At 41.8% G+C, this 15,568-nt stretch overlaps 1 protein-coding gene across 1 annotated transcript in view; it reads right to left on the reverse strand.

Annotated features, from left to right (window-relative positions):
- grik4 (glutamate receptor, ionotropic, kainate 4) overlaps positions 1–15,568 on the reverse strand; it is a 225,320-nt gene that overhangs the window by 96,134 nt on the left and 113,618 nt on the right. The window contains exon 5 of the mRNA XM_084558293.1: positions 345–510. Within this exon, the coding sequence (XP_084414419.1) occupies positions 345–510 (166 nt within the window). The remainder of the gene's footprint in view (positions 1–344; positions 511–15,568) is intronic.

The following is a 15,568-nucleotide window of genomic DNA, read 5'->3' on the forward strand; positions in this document are numbered from 1 at the left end:
TTTTAATTTAAGGACGACAGTGGGAAATGAAAAGGATTCTGCAGGAAATGTTATTTATTTCGGACCTACTGCTGCGAGGGAGTTGTGGCTGTGGAGAGCTGCAGCTGCTTCAGGAGGAAGCGTGTCGCGGGGCGCGATGCTGATAAGTGCTGCGTCTGTTGTCAGAACACAGTCGGCGTGCGTGCAGGCAGCCTATGCGTGCTAACACGTGTTAAAGCAGAGCAGACATTAAACAGAAATGTTTGCACTTTGTTGGCAGATGTAGGGAAGACAGCGTGTGAGCACTCTCCCCAGGTGTGTATGACTGTGCTTTTGTGTCACGAGGGTGTGAATGCTGTACTCACAGTCGGCTTGGGCACATATGAGGCAGGCGGTGGTGCTGTTGAAGAAGGTGAGAAGGCCGGCCACAGCCAGGCTGATGTCGGTATTAGTTGGTCTCATGTCCAGAGTTGTGAACCGCGGAAACTGAACCTTCAGGATGTCCTCTGGAGCCACCTTGACGTAGGGCACCTGCACATAGATGTATGTGTCAGATTATCTGTTGCATTTTAATTAATCATCCGCTGTTGAGTAGATGCATTTCAGCAAACATAGTCAAGTTTAATATGGAGCAGATGGCACAAAAGATATATATAAAAAAAAGATATAACAAGGTAAAGCTATATTTATTTAACAGTATTTCTTAAAACACATGGCCAAAATGTGATTCACATACACAAAAAAATTAAACTCAAACTTAAAACAGATATAAGCCTATGCAGGTGAGGTTTTAAAAAATGCCTGCACGACCTGCAAGATAAAAATAGTTCAGATGCCAGCAGGCAGTCAAAAGAAAGAATAGCTCTGAAGAAATCAGTTTGATCTGTTATGATAAATTGCAAGCGAGGATAACCCAGGGGTCCGTACTAATGTGCATATTCAATACACGTATTTTTCAGTTGCTGAGGCACTGGAGCTCATATAAAGTACAAGCCCGGATCTAAAAAACTTATTTTTGTTCCACCCACACAAACAAGCTCTTGTTAGGTAAATCTTTTAGTATAACAGCCCATCACCGACGGCTGAAGAGCATTTATTTACCGGGCTCACTGTGGAGCCACTCAACGCCCTGCTTTTTAGGTGATGCTTTTCTAACACACATTCATGCACACAGTCGCACACAGTATATAAAATATCACACAGCATTTCTCTCCCAAACCTGTGGAGTGTGTGAGGATACTTTGGAGATAGGTGTTGGAGCTGTTAGAAGATTATTACTCAAAGTGTGAAGTCAACATCGGTGATATCAATATGGTGACAAAAACTCTTCACTCCACTAGAGGTAGTAACACTATTTCAGCATATTTCCTTATATCCTAATTGGGAGACTTTGCAGACATACAGTGGTAGTACAGTGACATATTATTTTTGTTTTAGTTCAGTACCCTTTCAAACAGTGCTCACTCTCAGATGTGTATAGTTTACAACCTTTCTTATATAAAGTCCCCAGAGTTTAGAAGACAAAAAGTAGCTGGATAATTACAAGCATCTCAAGCAGTAAATAAAGCTGTCATGTTTAATCATTTCTGGCTGACTGAAATCTTCAGCCAACAGACAAAATGTGGAAAGTCTTGATATTTAAATTGGGGGACTATTATTCCACACACCAATCAGCCACAACAATAAAACCACAGACAGGAGAAGTGAATAACATTGACCATCTTGTAACAATTCAACGTTCTGATGGGAAACTTTTGGACCTTACATTCGTGTGGATGTTACTTAGACATGTACCACCACCCACCTAGACCAGACCAGGCACCTCCACCCATAGCAATGACACTCCTTGATGGCAGCAGTCATCCTCAGCAGGATGCAGCCTGACACAGGAACACATCATAGACTGTATAAATATGGACAATGCGTCCCCACTTCCTTGCATTGGCCAATCTGACGCTATCTTCCTGGGGATACGGGTGGCACCATCTTGCGAGTTTGGGGCCACAGTCTGCGCAGTATGGTCCGAGAATGGAGACACCTGGAGCCGCGATATCGATGACTCACGTTTTCGTTTAATTAATACTACGTTCTGCTCTATCTCCACCAATTACAAAGAAATATTGGATTATACACTGTACTTCTTTTTTACAACTCTCACGGTCCCACGAGACCACTTTAAGGAGCAGTTGGCATGGCAACTGATGGTCGCTATGTTACTAAAACGAAACTGACACTTGAAAATGGAACAACTCAAAGAAACATGAAAACCAGCACAAGATGTTGACCTGGCCTCCAAATTCACTAGATCCCAAACTGTTCAAGTATCTGTGGGATGCACTGGAACAAGCCTGATCCACAGAGGCCCCTCCCCTTTACCCATGTGACCCAAAGGCCCCCACTAACAACATTCTGTTGCCAGACACCACAGGACATCCTCAGAAGACCATGTCCAGGGAGATCTACACAATATTAGTCATAATGTTATGCCTGATCGGTGAATTCTCTGTCTTATTACAGTTTTATTATATTCACCTTGTAGGAAAACAAACCTTAAAGCCAATTCACCATCTAAGCCACATAGTCGCTTTATATATTTAATTAAGTGTATGAATAAATATGCCTATGCATTAATCCATTTTTAAAAAAAACACACAATGTTTTAATTTGCTCATGTACTTGTTTGCTTTCTTAATGATATCCATATTTATTCACTTTCCTGTTTAACTGTCTGTTTTTTATTTGGTTTGTATCATTGCATTTCTCCTTCATTATGCAAATGAGTGAGACAGTGTCTACATTTAATATTCATTCATTCATTCATCTTCTATACCCGTTCAGTCCTGTTAAGGGTCACGGGGGTCTGCTGGAGCCTATCCCAGCTGTCATTGGGCGAGAGGCAGGGGAACACCCTGGACAGGTTGCCAGTCCATCGCAGGGCCACACACAGAGACAGACAACCATTCACACTCACACGCACACGCACACCTACGGCCAATTTAGAATCACCAATCAACCTAATGAGCATGTCTTAGGATGGTGGGAGGAAGCCGGAGTACCCGGAGAGAACCCACGCAGACACAGGGAGAACATGCAAACTCCACACAGAAAGGCCAGCCGGCCCATGGATTCGAACCTGTGAGGCATCAGTGCTAACCACCTCGCCACTGTGCCGCCCTTCTACATTTAATATACACCACATTTTATAAAGGAATTAATTTAGTGTATTTGAAGACAACATTATTATTTATCGTTGATTTTGGCAGTTCCCATCCTCCACACTGCAACAGCGGAACAGCAACAGGAAATGTATTACAGTTGATTTCTTCAAAGTCTGTCTGAAGGGAGGTTAAGTACATTACAGCTCACCTTGCGGCCTTCAGTGCTCCCTGAGAAGAGCAACAAATCCAGAGCAGAGCACCTTACAAATCTGTTGAACTTCAGGAAACTCATAAATTACATTCCACCCCAATTCACACCCTACTCCTGTCTACTTCCCCCCAAATAAAATCCATCTCTGCGTCAGTTCTCCATGGTATGATGTGATGGGACAGATACATGCTGCCAGGGCTTACAGTGAAGGCCCAGGAAGAAATGGGTGGAGAGAGCGCGAATCAGTGTGGCAGGTGTCAGGTCAGTCAGCTGGCAAGGCTTTGGAGTAGAGCGCAGTGGGGCTTGAAGGGGGTGGAGGAGGACGTGCTGGGTCCGAAAGCGGGAACAAGGAAGGGAGCCTCTTTATCATGGCAGATTGCCTGTCTATGCGGTTCCCAGTGCCCATACATCGCTTTCCCCCTCACACCCCTATCCTCTCGATTGGTTTTCTATCCCTGCCCATCAGGGTGTAATGGGGTCCCTGGGTGTCTGGATGGATGGAGGTGCGCCCACTACTGACAGGCATAGCTGGAGCGCCATTCGTTCCTCTCAAGGAGTCCTAAAATCTGGGTAATAGCTGTACACCACACTGGGGAAATGTGCCCTTATTCAGGTGTGTCCTTCATCTTCCCTGCTGCATTTGTACAATTTTTCACAACCCATTTTTTTCCCATTTCTATCCCTTCCTCTAATACCCCAAGATGGTTTACTCTTTTTCCACTTGCCCCCTTTTCCCATCCATTTTCCTCTCCTCCTTTTCACTGCAGAGTAGCGGTACCCGCCCCTTTTCACTTAGAACCTGACACGCTTCGATAGGCTGTATCTGAAGCAGTGGGGGTTTAGAAAGCTGCTTACACAAACACACACACACATATTCACACGCACTCACACACAAACCACAGATACATACACGTCGTCCTTTTCTGTAGAACTGGCCCACTGGACATTATTGCGAGAAATGCTGGCATCCCAGGGAAACTACTTGGCTCTGAGTCCTGATTCATCATCAAATTCCACAGCACGCAGCCTTGACTCACGCAGAAAATATCCAATTAGACTTCCTAATATTTTTTCCCAAATGAAATTAACTGAAAAAAAGTCTTTGACATTTTTTTTTCTAGTAAAAAAATCCACTTTATCAACGACAATATTAAAAATAAAACAGCAGGGGAACTGTAGTCGGCTAAATGTATTTTACAGCACAGCAAGGCAGGACATTCTTTATATACATCACTCTCAAATAGTTCCTCCTGGCCACAGCAACAATTAATTGGTTGCTATCCTCCTGATGTGACAAAGTGTTTAATATTGAGACCAGAGTTAAACCAGGGGCACTCAAAGCAAAGAAAATCAATCTCCGCATTACTAACAGCAAGTTGTCAGCCCCATCAAAGTCACTTGCCAGACTTCTTATCTGCAACCAACAGCTTCCATCAGTCGCTCTGCTGGTCGATTAATCCCTAAAAATAAAAACAGAAAAATCTTTCGGACATGTGTTGTTGCAGGGAACAGCTTCAAAGAGTCTTTGCGTCTAACAGCTGTGGCACTTTCAGTTTAGCTCTGCCAGAAACTCGCCAGTGATCATCAGTGTTCATCTACAATGAGTCTGCTTAGTGCCAAACTGGCCCATTTCACCACGCATGACGTGTAGTCACATCCAATCAAATGACTACATGTTATGTGGAGAGGGTTGCTTGTAGTGAAGATTGTGCAGCAGACAATTATCTCCCAGCACAGCTATACAGAGACTTTCAGCATCTCTCTGCTCATCGTTGGACATCATTACTGCTCGTGTTTTTGGTTCAGTTCTCATCCACTTTATTTACATCTGCAGCAGTCAGCTTTTTTAAGGCACAAAATGACAAAAAATGTCGGCTGGTAAATAGCTCGTCCACTGTAGCATTGGATACAATTTAATGTTCCAATTAAAACAAATACGATGAATACAAAAAAACATTAAGTCCTGGTTTAAAGCTTGGGTCAGACTACATGGAGTACCGTGTTAAACTTGTACATGCAACATGACTTGAAAGTAAGGCAAACACACTCTACAATAGTATATTGTCCCAGATCACTGAATGCAAACAAAACCACCTGCTGTTCATCTACAGATGTGCCCTCCAGTCCAGTAGGTGGCAGTGAACGCCCAATCAAACTAAAACAAGAACTCGCTGTACCGTCAGTGTTGCCAGATCGAAACTTAGTTGGGCAGGTGAGAAAGGATTTGTGCTGGTTGGAGACCATTTTCTCGTTTATTCTACAATTTCAGTGTATTTATTCTTCCTCAGAAAATGTGTATGTATGCGTGACGGTCCATCAGTGGACTACATGACTTCATCAAACAACTAGAAGCCAGATGTGAGAAGTTGTGGTGGCTGGATGCTGGCAACACTGTGTACTTTAGTGATGTTTTGCAGTGAGAAATAACAAAGGAGAAGGTTAAATAAGTGTGGATGGGAAAATGTTTGGACATCAATACATGGTGTCTATTGTTCAGCAAGAACTGGCGGTGAGATTTTAACTGAGTTTCAATATCTATAACTTTTAGTATGCTAGCTAACGTCAGCCTAAAGGGCTACAATATTTAGCCTCGCTTTGCAGCACTTCTCTGTCATAGCTACTAAGTATCAAACATGTTTGATGTTTATCAGACAACAAATGTAGACCGACATTCACATTTCCAGATAAAGTGTGCCTAACGTCATCACAGAGCAAGGTTTTCTCCTCTGATTCTTGGAAGTGGCCTGAGCCAAGGTCCTGTAGTTCACCACAGGCCTAGTTTTTCTACCACCTGTTGAGTCCATTAAGGAAACATCATTTTATATTTTCTCCAGAAATCTTTTTATGTCAAGGTTAAGTTCAAACTGAGTTTTCAGTGTTATTTTTACGGGAAATTATCATAAATTTACTGCAATATTATTCACAGACACAGTGGTTAAATTCAAGCTGTCAAATTCAAAAGAGATTATTGATGTAGTGACGTAAACTTAGCTACCACTAAGAAAACAGCACATCAAAAATCAGATGAAAGCCTCTTTTGAAAGCATCTCCTCAAGGCCGTGACACTGGTGGTGTGGGAGTGAAACTAATTACATCTACAAATTGGGAGGGAGAAATATCATTTCTGGTAAACAATGAAACCCAAGGTAACCGCACCTCCTTCAATAATCTGGTAGATTTACTGTAAATAGAACTAAATACCACAGTGACTACTGTGGGGAAAGAGCTGTGTGTCAGGGGAATGAAGGGTAAGTGAGGAGAGGCAGTCAGAGTGCAAGTGAAAGACAGAAAAAAACTGAGAGAAAAAAGAAACAGATGGGGAGAAACTGACAGTCTGACTGACAGAGGAAGAGAGCAATGAAGTGAGTGACAGAGGAGAGGCTGAGACAAGGGAAAGTGTGTGCAGGACAGGAAGACAGGAAAAAAACAAAACAGACATAATGGACACAAACGGGGAGTGAGGAATAGCAAAGGGGTCGCAATCAGCACTCATTAAACGGTGTCATTGAATTTAGCAGTGTTAAATTAGATTCTGTTGTCAGAGACAATCTGTTTGATGTTCCCCTCTTTATTGGTTCATTTCTCAAGACGTGCGGTTTCAGGGGATTCAATAACAACATCAGGGTTTAGCTTTGTTATTGTTTGGTCTCAGTAGGCTACAGACGCAGTAAACTCCAAGTTAAAGCAGAGTTTAGTGGCTCTCATTTATTATTTAGAAGGTGGAGTGTTTATTCGCTGTTAGAACAGGAAGTCATAAAAGCAGTTTATTCTGTAACGAGCAGAGCTGAATATTACACTTCAGCACTTTTTTGATTTTACCTATAATATGTCTCAAGTGCCGAGTTTCAAAAACTGTATCAGATTCTTAGTGGGGGTTCAGACTGAAAACACATTAAAAACCAATGCCGCATAGGTAGGGGCTCTTTCAGGTGCTGGTTAGACAATACAAAGAAAGTAATTAAGTCAGCTACCATTTTATTGTTTTGTTTCTATGGTTGTGAAATGTACAGTAGACATTTATGTTGCAAAATAATCTATTAGGAATTTGACTTAACGTGGCACTGCTGGACTAGTTTTAGGCAAATTTACTATTATATTTTAATTATAAATGATTAAATGTCATAAAATAATCGTTTTCAGTCAAACATTCTTAAACTAAAGGACTACATTTCTCAGTTTATTTAGTTTTTTTATATACAACGATCAGGCATAACATTATGATCACCTTCCTAATATTGTGTAGGTCTCCCTTGTGCCTCCAAAACAGTTGTGACTCATCAGAGAACGGACATGGGCCTTCTGAGGGTGTCCTGTGGTGTCTGGCAACATATGTTGTTAGTGGGGGCCTTTGGGTCCTGTGGGTTGATCAAGCATCTCACAGATACTTGATCAGTTTGGGATCTGGAGAATTTGGAGGCCAGGTCAACACCTTGTGCTATTTTTCATGTTTTTTTGAGTTGTTCCTAAACCTCCTGGGGATGGCTGCTGCCATCAAGGAGTGTCATTGCTATGGGGTGGCGGTGCCTGGTCTGGTCTAGGTGGGTGGTACATGTCTAAGTAACATCCACATGAATGCCAGGTCCAAAAGTTTCCCAGCAGTCAATGTTATTTACTTCTCCTGTCAGTGGTGTCAGTGTTGTGGCTGATTTGTGTACTGTCTGTCACCATAGTAAAGGGTAAGAGATAAGCAGTTGGTGGCACAAGTTCTCTCTGTGCAGCAACATCATTAAAGAGCGTCAGTCAAACCTTAAACTGTGTAAAACAATGTGGAAAAAGTGATGGAAATATGCATATAAGTTTCTTCTGTCTGTATTTGAAGAGGTGAATGAAAATGACTAACACTTATATAAAACAAACAAGGTCATCTCAAATTATTGCAACCTGACAGTCCAAGGCATGTAAAGTGAAATACATTCTTTAGGAAGCACACTGCCACAAGACTTCCAAGTTTTCACTTCGAGAACAAGGTGCTCAAAGCTGTAACTTTTCATACAGCCGAACCAGAGAAGGTACAGCTCAGTCCCATGTTTTTTCACACTGTGTGTAAGAAGCTGCTCAAAGAGCCTGCTCTCTCTGGCTTGGATGTGTGCTCTTGTCCGTAGACTTGTGTGTGTGCGTTTCCTGCAGTGTGACAGAAGGGCTGGCAGGTCTGCAGACAGAGGTTTGACAGCCGTTTAATGAGGAAGCGCTCACAGGACACAAGCTTTGCACAGGTAACACACACGCGCGCGCACACACACACTTGAGGCGCGTGCAGTGGAAAAGGAGGCCCATTTATTTGGCAGCAAAAACACCTCAACTCATTTACAATGTGCTTACAATATACTTGCCTTAATTACACTGTGACTCCACTCTGATCTGCTCAGATTACCTAGATAAAATGAACCGGCACATTTTCAAACTGCAGTGAAGCGCGGCTGGCTGTTTGTTTGAAATTGCTTTGTATAAGCTTAGCAGTAACCTCTGATAACCCCTCTTCAGTAGAAGATTTGACATTTCACTCTGGTTTCAAATCTGACCAGGAATTAGCGACGAGATGGATGCGCTGAGCTGGAGTGAAGGCGAACGTTAATTTCCCTTCCGTCCAGTCCTACAAGCTCTGGGTTGACTCGGCTGTTGAGCTGACAAGTTCCCAAGTCATTCTGCTACATGTCCGGTGTGAACCGAACAGGAACCTGATAGGAGGGGGTCTGACTGAGGGGGAGGTGAACAGGAGGTGGATGTGCGGTAGTGCCATATGGAGAGCAGAGACATAATCAGCATCTACATCTGCTGGCTTGGACTCAGAGGGGCAGCAGAACAAAACTAAGTTATCACCGCTCTCGCTTTTAAGCTATTTACATTACCACACGCTGACCTGGCCATCATTTAGAAACACATGCTTGGCACAGAGACTAAACTGTCCTTGAAAATACTCGGCGCTTCAGACAGGTGGACAGTGGACACTTAATCTCAGTGATCAGAATACCAGGTTTGCTGAAAGGGATCGTTGGGAGCTGTTCTGTAAAGAAATAACAGTTTGCTTACCGTCAGAAAGTGGACATAGCTAATCAGTTCGGAGATCATCCGTCGTAGCAAACCAGCCAATGGCAGAACACAACAGAGTCTAAAGCCTGGCCAAATATAGCTCATTGCAAGCCAGGGAATTATGTTGGCCACTGAGTATTAGAGAACAGATGCTGTTGAAGACATTGTCCATCAGTCAGCAAGTGTGACGCCAAGGCTGGAACATCAAGTTGGCAGGGATGGTGTTGCGGGGTGGCTAGAGATGGAGGAGGGCAGGTGGTTGTCTATTATAGCTACCTGATCCCCTTTTGAACCAAAAGGTTTATAGGCGATTTGGGAGACCAGCTGTTGGCATTCAGAAAAGGAAATAAAGCTCTCGTGGGAGAGAATGCATAGATGAGACACCAGAGATAAGCGAGGCAGAGTATCGATGCTGCCTTCCCAACAATCTCCATCACTGACAGCCAGCGCATCCCTCAGCTCATGCAGCCAGATCTCTATTTGTGGTAGTAATGAGCCCACATCTAGTCCCAGCGGTCAAACCAGAAGCAGTCCAGTGATAAAGATGAAGTAAGCTGAGGATCCCATGGTGCCTTTTAGGAGAGTGGAACATTGACCATGAGATCTCTATCTCATTGATCATCCAGTTGAGAGAGAAAAAAGTTCCTTTCCTCCAGAGATGCCCTTTCTCAATCCACTGCTCTGTTTTAGAACAAATCTCTTTATGGGGAAAACCTGAGTCAGATATTTTAAACTCCATGTTTGGCTTCCAGCTGAGAGGAAGGAACATTTTCTCAAACCTTGATGAACTGAAGTAGCTCTTTTACCAGTAAATTGTTGCACATGCCTACTGTGAATCCATCTGTGTTTATCAAGGATGGGAAAATGTTTTCCTGTTGTTGAATCCATTTCAATGGTGTTGAACATTTTCCACAAGGAGGTTTGATTGGAAGTGTTTTCTAATCTAACAGTGGGATTAATCCAGTTCTGGGAATATGGCCAAATGTTTGGTTTGCACCTCCCAACAAAGCACAGCTCTACTTTACACAACAAAACCAGCAAGCAGTTGGCCAACAAATCTTTGAAAAACCTGGTCTTTAAGTGGCACACAAACATGTTGATGGAGAGACTTGTATGTTCTTGATGACTTTCGGTTCACAGAGTGAGAATGGCGGTGCATTAATTCAGTGAGCAGCTGGCAGAAAGCTGAGCAATATCAGCTGGTTTGGGAAATGTCTCCTCCTACACAAGAAAAAAAAAATGCAGCTACTTGACACAGCTGACTAAGATGAAACAAAGCGCCATTGTAATATGGAACGGAGCCCCTCTTCATACTCTTGATGACAACAATCAGCTAAATTGAAATCTATTTCGCTCGCTGCTCACCTGGGAGTCACTCCGCCTTTCCTCGCTTTCATCTCAGTGATCAAATCAAGAGACTGCATCTTGACAAGACGGTGGATTTGGAAATGCATGCGCTGGTTGTGCCGGTGTGGCCTTGACAAAACAGATCAATCGTGTTGTGAGAAAAAGGGTCAGCTGAGGTGCAGGAGACAGCTGTGCTTTTGTAATTGTGATTAAGAAGAGACAGGAAAGGCGCACGTGTGTCATTTGCAAGCAGACTAAACGGGAATCCTGTAATGCCTGCTTAAAATTGACTTTCTTCTTACGGATATGTAGCTGAACTTTGTGTACAACCACTATAATCTTGAAACTCATTACAAACAGAATCTAGGATTACAATGTGTAACCAATGTGAGCAATGCAGGTAGGCAGTGGAATTATGGGCACGAATAAACCTCCAGACTGGTTTTGCCAATAAACCCAAAAGAAGAGGAAGAAGGTATGCAGGTAAAATGGCTATTAGATTAGATTAGATTAGATTAGATAGATAATGGCAGCAATGACCAAAATCCAGTTGTTTCCTCACAGGGAGGCTTTGTAGAGTCTTATGGCCTGAGGGACCTGCCCTTCAGCCTGCTTGGAAGACATATGGCTGCTGCTTTACCAGTATAGATAAAGACTGTAACAAAACATGCCAACCCCTAGTACACCTACTACATCCAGGTACTGTATAATGTAATATAATGCTACAGTGTCCTATTGGGCAGAAGCGGACTCTGGGATTATTTGGGGCTGATTATGAGGTTGACATCTGAAACCCAGTCACTTCTGACTGGGTTTAAGGATATACATAAAAACGATCTACTGTACTGCACCTGTACCGGAGCCCTGGTAAAGTCCATATATGAGTCATGATATTATTAAGTACTTGTAACGTGAATACTTAATTATAAATACTTATACTTGGTTTGACAAAAATTGGGACATCCCTTGTAAAAATATTTTGCTTCTATGAACTATAACATTTTATAAATGTACAATAATACAATAAATAATTGTAATAATATTGAAAAAGAAAATGTACAGCTTCAGGTAAAAAATGCTGACAAAGTTAACCTTATTCTATGTATTCGTAAAGAATATTACTTCTCACATATATACTGGTATATGAGCATATGTCTGCAGAGTGAACAGCTGTGCCAAATATGTTGGACATATTCACTGTAAACCCAGATTTTGTTTCTAATTAAACATCTGAGTGATCATTACTTATTCTTTTATGTTTTGTAAAAACCTGCTATCATTACTAAACAACATTAGTTCTTTGGACTATTTAGCTGAAAGATTCATTGCACTAATCATGTTTAGTAGAGATAACTTGGTATGTTAACTTTCATATGAAAAGGGAAGGGCCTAATTCAAAAACCTGCCGGGTCACGTGACAAGGCCAGCGTAACTGTGCGTCCGTCCACACGGTGCTCTACACTTGGCGGGACGAGCGGCTGCAGACTTAAAGTTGGAAACAACCTACTCCGAGAGGAACGGTTAGTATGTAAAATAACTATTGTTATCTTTGTGGGAACTTTGAATAGGTACACAAAAGCTTGGAGACGACTTGTTGACGCAGCTTTTTTTTCTGTGTAAGGTTAACGTTACTGTTCGAACCTGTGCATGGTGTAAATAGGCTAACACTTGCTAATGTCCACTCAAAATTGTGTCGGCTAAATGTCAACGTTAGCTTAGTGTTAACAGTCTGAGGAGGTTCACACACGGCAGGTTTGCGCGACTGTATCATTAATATTGCCGTCATTTCCGTCGTTCAATCGCTGTCGGGGCGACTTGTTGACGCGGCTTTTTTTTTTTTCTTGTGTAAGGTTACTGTTCGAACCTGTGCATGGTGTAAATAGGCTAACACTAGCTAATGTCCACTCAAAATTGTGTCGGCTAAATGTCAACGTTAGCTTAGTGTTAACAGTCTGAGGACGGCTCACACACTGCAGGTTTGCGCGACTTTGTCATTATTATTACCGTCATTTTACACACACACACAGACAACACACAGACACAGACAGCACACACAGACATCGACAACACACACAGAGACAACAACAACAACACACACAGACAACACACACACAGATAACAGACACAGACAACACACACAGACATCGACAACACACACGGACAACACCCAGCTTTTAATGATTTACCACTTTAATTTCAGGGGACATTTTTGTCTTGTGATTTTTGAGAATTCCCAAGAATTTGTTTTTCAGAATAGTACTCAAAGTTTGGTTCATAAAATGGTGATCTTTGTGATGGACAAAGCAATGGCTCAGAAATTAACTGTCCTTTTGGATATGTATATTTCTAATGACCTAATTATTGTTTCTATTCCCAAGATGACTGCAAACCAGAAGATGACCTTGGGGGTTATTCTAACAGAGGCGGACATAAGAAAAGTCATCCTAAATACAAGACCGTCGACAGTCGAGGATTTAATAAGCCAGTTTAAAGAATCACTGGGACTTACTCATAACTTCAGTCTTCAATACCAAGATCCGGATTTCAATAATGAACTATGCAATCTGACAGATACTGAAGAACTTCCAGAGAGACCAACAGTCAAAGTCATCCCTGTCCTTGAGCTGGTTTCTGTCTTATCTGATGAAGTCTTCAGTGACACACCCAGTACAGCAGAAACAGAGATACTCTCACACTCACCTCTGGAGCGACAGAAACAGTGGCCAGAATTTTTCTGTTTTGTTTTGCCATTTTTCTTAAATAAAATGCAATGGAGCATTTAAAGGTGTTTCTTCATTTCCATCCACTTTAATTGAAACATTTCATACAAAAAATAAAAACTAAATTAGAGGAAAATACAGTGATTGTAATAAATTATGAGTATATTAGCTAATTTTATCTTAATGATTTTCAGTACACACTACTAATAAATATAAACTTAAGGTTCTATGTTAATACAACTTGACATGTTTAGTTTTAGCTTGTGTAAAAAGTCAGAATTTCATGTTAATACAATTCGCCATTTTTAGTTTTAGCTTGTGTAAAAAGTTAGAGTTCCATGTTAATACAACTCGACTTGTTTAGTTTCAGCTTGTGAAAAAACTAAAGTGGTATAGGGCAACGGGTTTCCACGCGATTTGCGAGTAAAGTCAACTAATTCGGGTTAAGAGTGTTGGTGTTTCAGTTAATTAACTTCATAAATTCATGTATGTCACATCCTTTTAGAGAAAGTTGAAATAATTCAAAGGGAACAGACACTGACTATCAAGAACTGGCCATTAAGTAGCACTACAAGTTTGTTTGAGGCAAACAGAAAAGCTCTTTAAAAAAAAAGTCCAAAAAGGGAAATAAATGTGCGAGGGATGATGCAGCTCCGCTTCTGAGACTTCTTCAGCTGAGCACCTGCCATTAAACAGTTTTTTACTTTCACTTCTGAGGCTAATATTTAATTCCTAAAACTTTCCAAGTCGCAGACAGACGGACCCAAACACACACAACTAAAAAAGTAGTCTGTGTTTAAATTTCTTTCGGTGTAACTTTTATAAACTGCTGGAAGAAAGGTTTGATAGTTTATTTTATTAGATCCTAATGCTGTAAGTATCCAATAAAGTTAACAAGTGCCACGTGGAGAGAATAAAAACGACCCAAGTGAGGCTGTAATACTGTTTTTCAAGCAGCAATTAATAGCAAATTTGCATTACACATAGCTGCATGTTTTCTCTGAATGAGGAATCCTTATGAATACCAAGCTGTGAGTATCTATGAAATGCAAGAATCCTATTAAGATTCAACGGGCAATTTACTTCTCCTGCATTGCCATAAAAATCCAAGCTGCAGCTTAGATTTTCCAGTCCAGACATACACCACAGTGGTGTGGCTCCTTCGCTAGCCACCTGGGCATACCATATTGAAGAAAATGCAGATCAGATAGGTTTAATCTGGTGAGATTCAGAATTGGGGCCAAAATCTGTCATTCATTGCTACCAGCTGGAAAAACTTTGTGGTTTTAAAGCCCAGTTACAGCAAAGAGCTGAACCATGAGGTGACCCCCACCCCCCTAGGCAGAACAAGCCCAACACAGCAGAACTAATACCACTACGCACCCAAACATAGAGATTCATTGTGAGACTGATGGAGGGTGATTAAGGAGAGGCAGCAAGGAGAGAGAGGGAGCTGGCTTCAGAAAACTACTCCACCCTTCTATTAGAGTGGTGTCATCTGTACCTGAGAAAGACTTAGGTGGAAGCATAATAGCAGGAAAGAGACAGGTGGAAGAGGTGAAATGAAAAAACAAGGAATAGGAGGAGACAGGAGAGGAAAAGAAAGAAAGAGGTGAGAATAAGCACAAGAGAGCGGTCAGAGCCGAGGCTTGTGTAAGGGTAGTAATAACAGACATTAAAGGTGGGGACAATGGCAGGGAGGTGAAAATTGGTTAAATCTGTGGTAGGGTGAAAGGAGGGGGAAAAAATAAAGATAGAGACAGAGGCAGTGAAAGGAGACTAGTGTAACACAACAAAGGCCAGAGGTTTTAGTGAAAAATAAAAGTTGTTTATTGAATCTCTGTCATGCTTGTCTTCCATTGATTATGAGGTAAAAACAGTCTGGCCTTTTCTGCATACAAATGAGAACGATCAGACAACAAACCCATCGTGCTAGAGTTCGAAAGGTCTTGATCAATCCTCAAGTCCCGCGTCAAGACTATACTATCCAAATCTTATCCCTCCCAACTTCGTGATCAATGTGGTCAGATAAAAATGTAATTTGACGTGACGACACACTGTGCAAGCCTTGCTCTGTCTGATGCTACAAGCAGCAGAACTGATAGAGTGATTGATATAACTGACAG

The sequence above is a fragment of the Chelon labrosus genome, assembly GCF_963514085.1.
Source record: "Chelon labrosus genome assembly, chromosome: 13".
Taxonomy (NCBI): domain Eukaryota; kingdom Metazoa; phylum Chordata; class Actinopteri; order Mugiliformes; family Mugilidae; genus Chelon; species Chelon labrosus.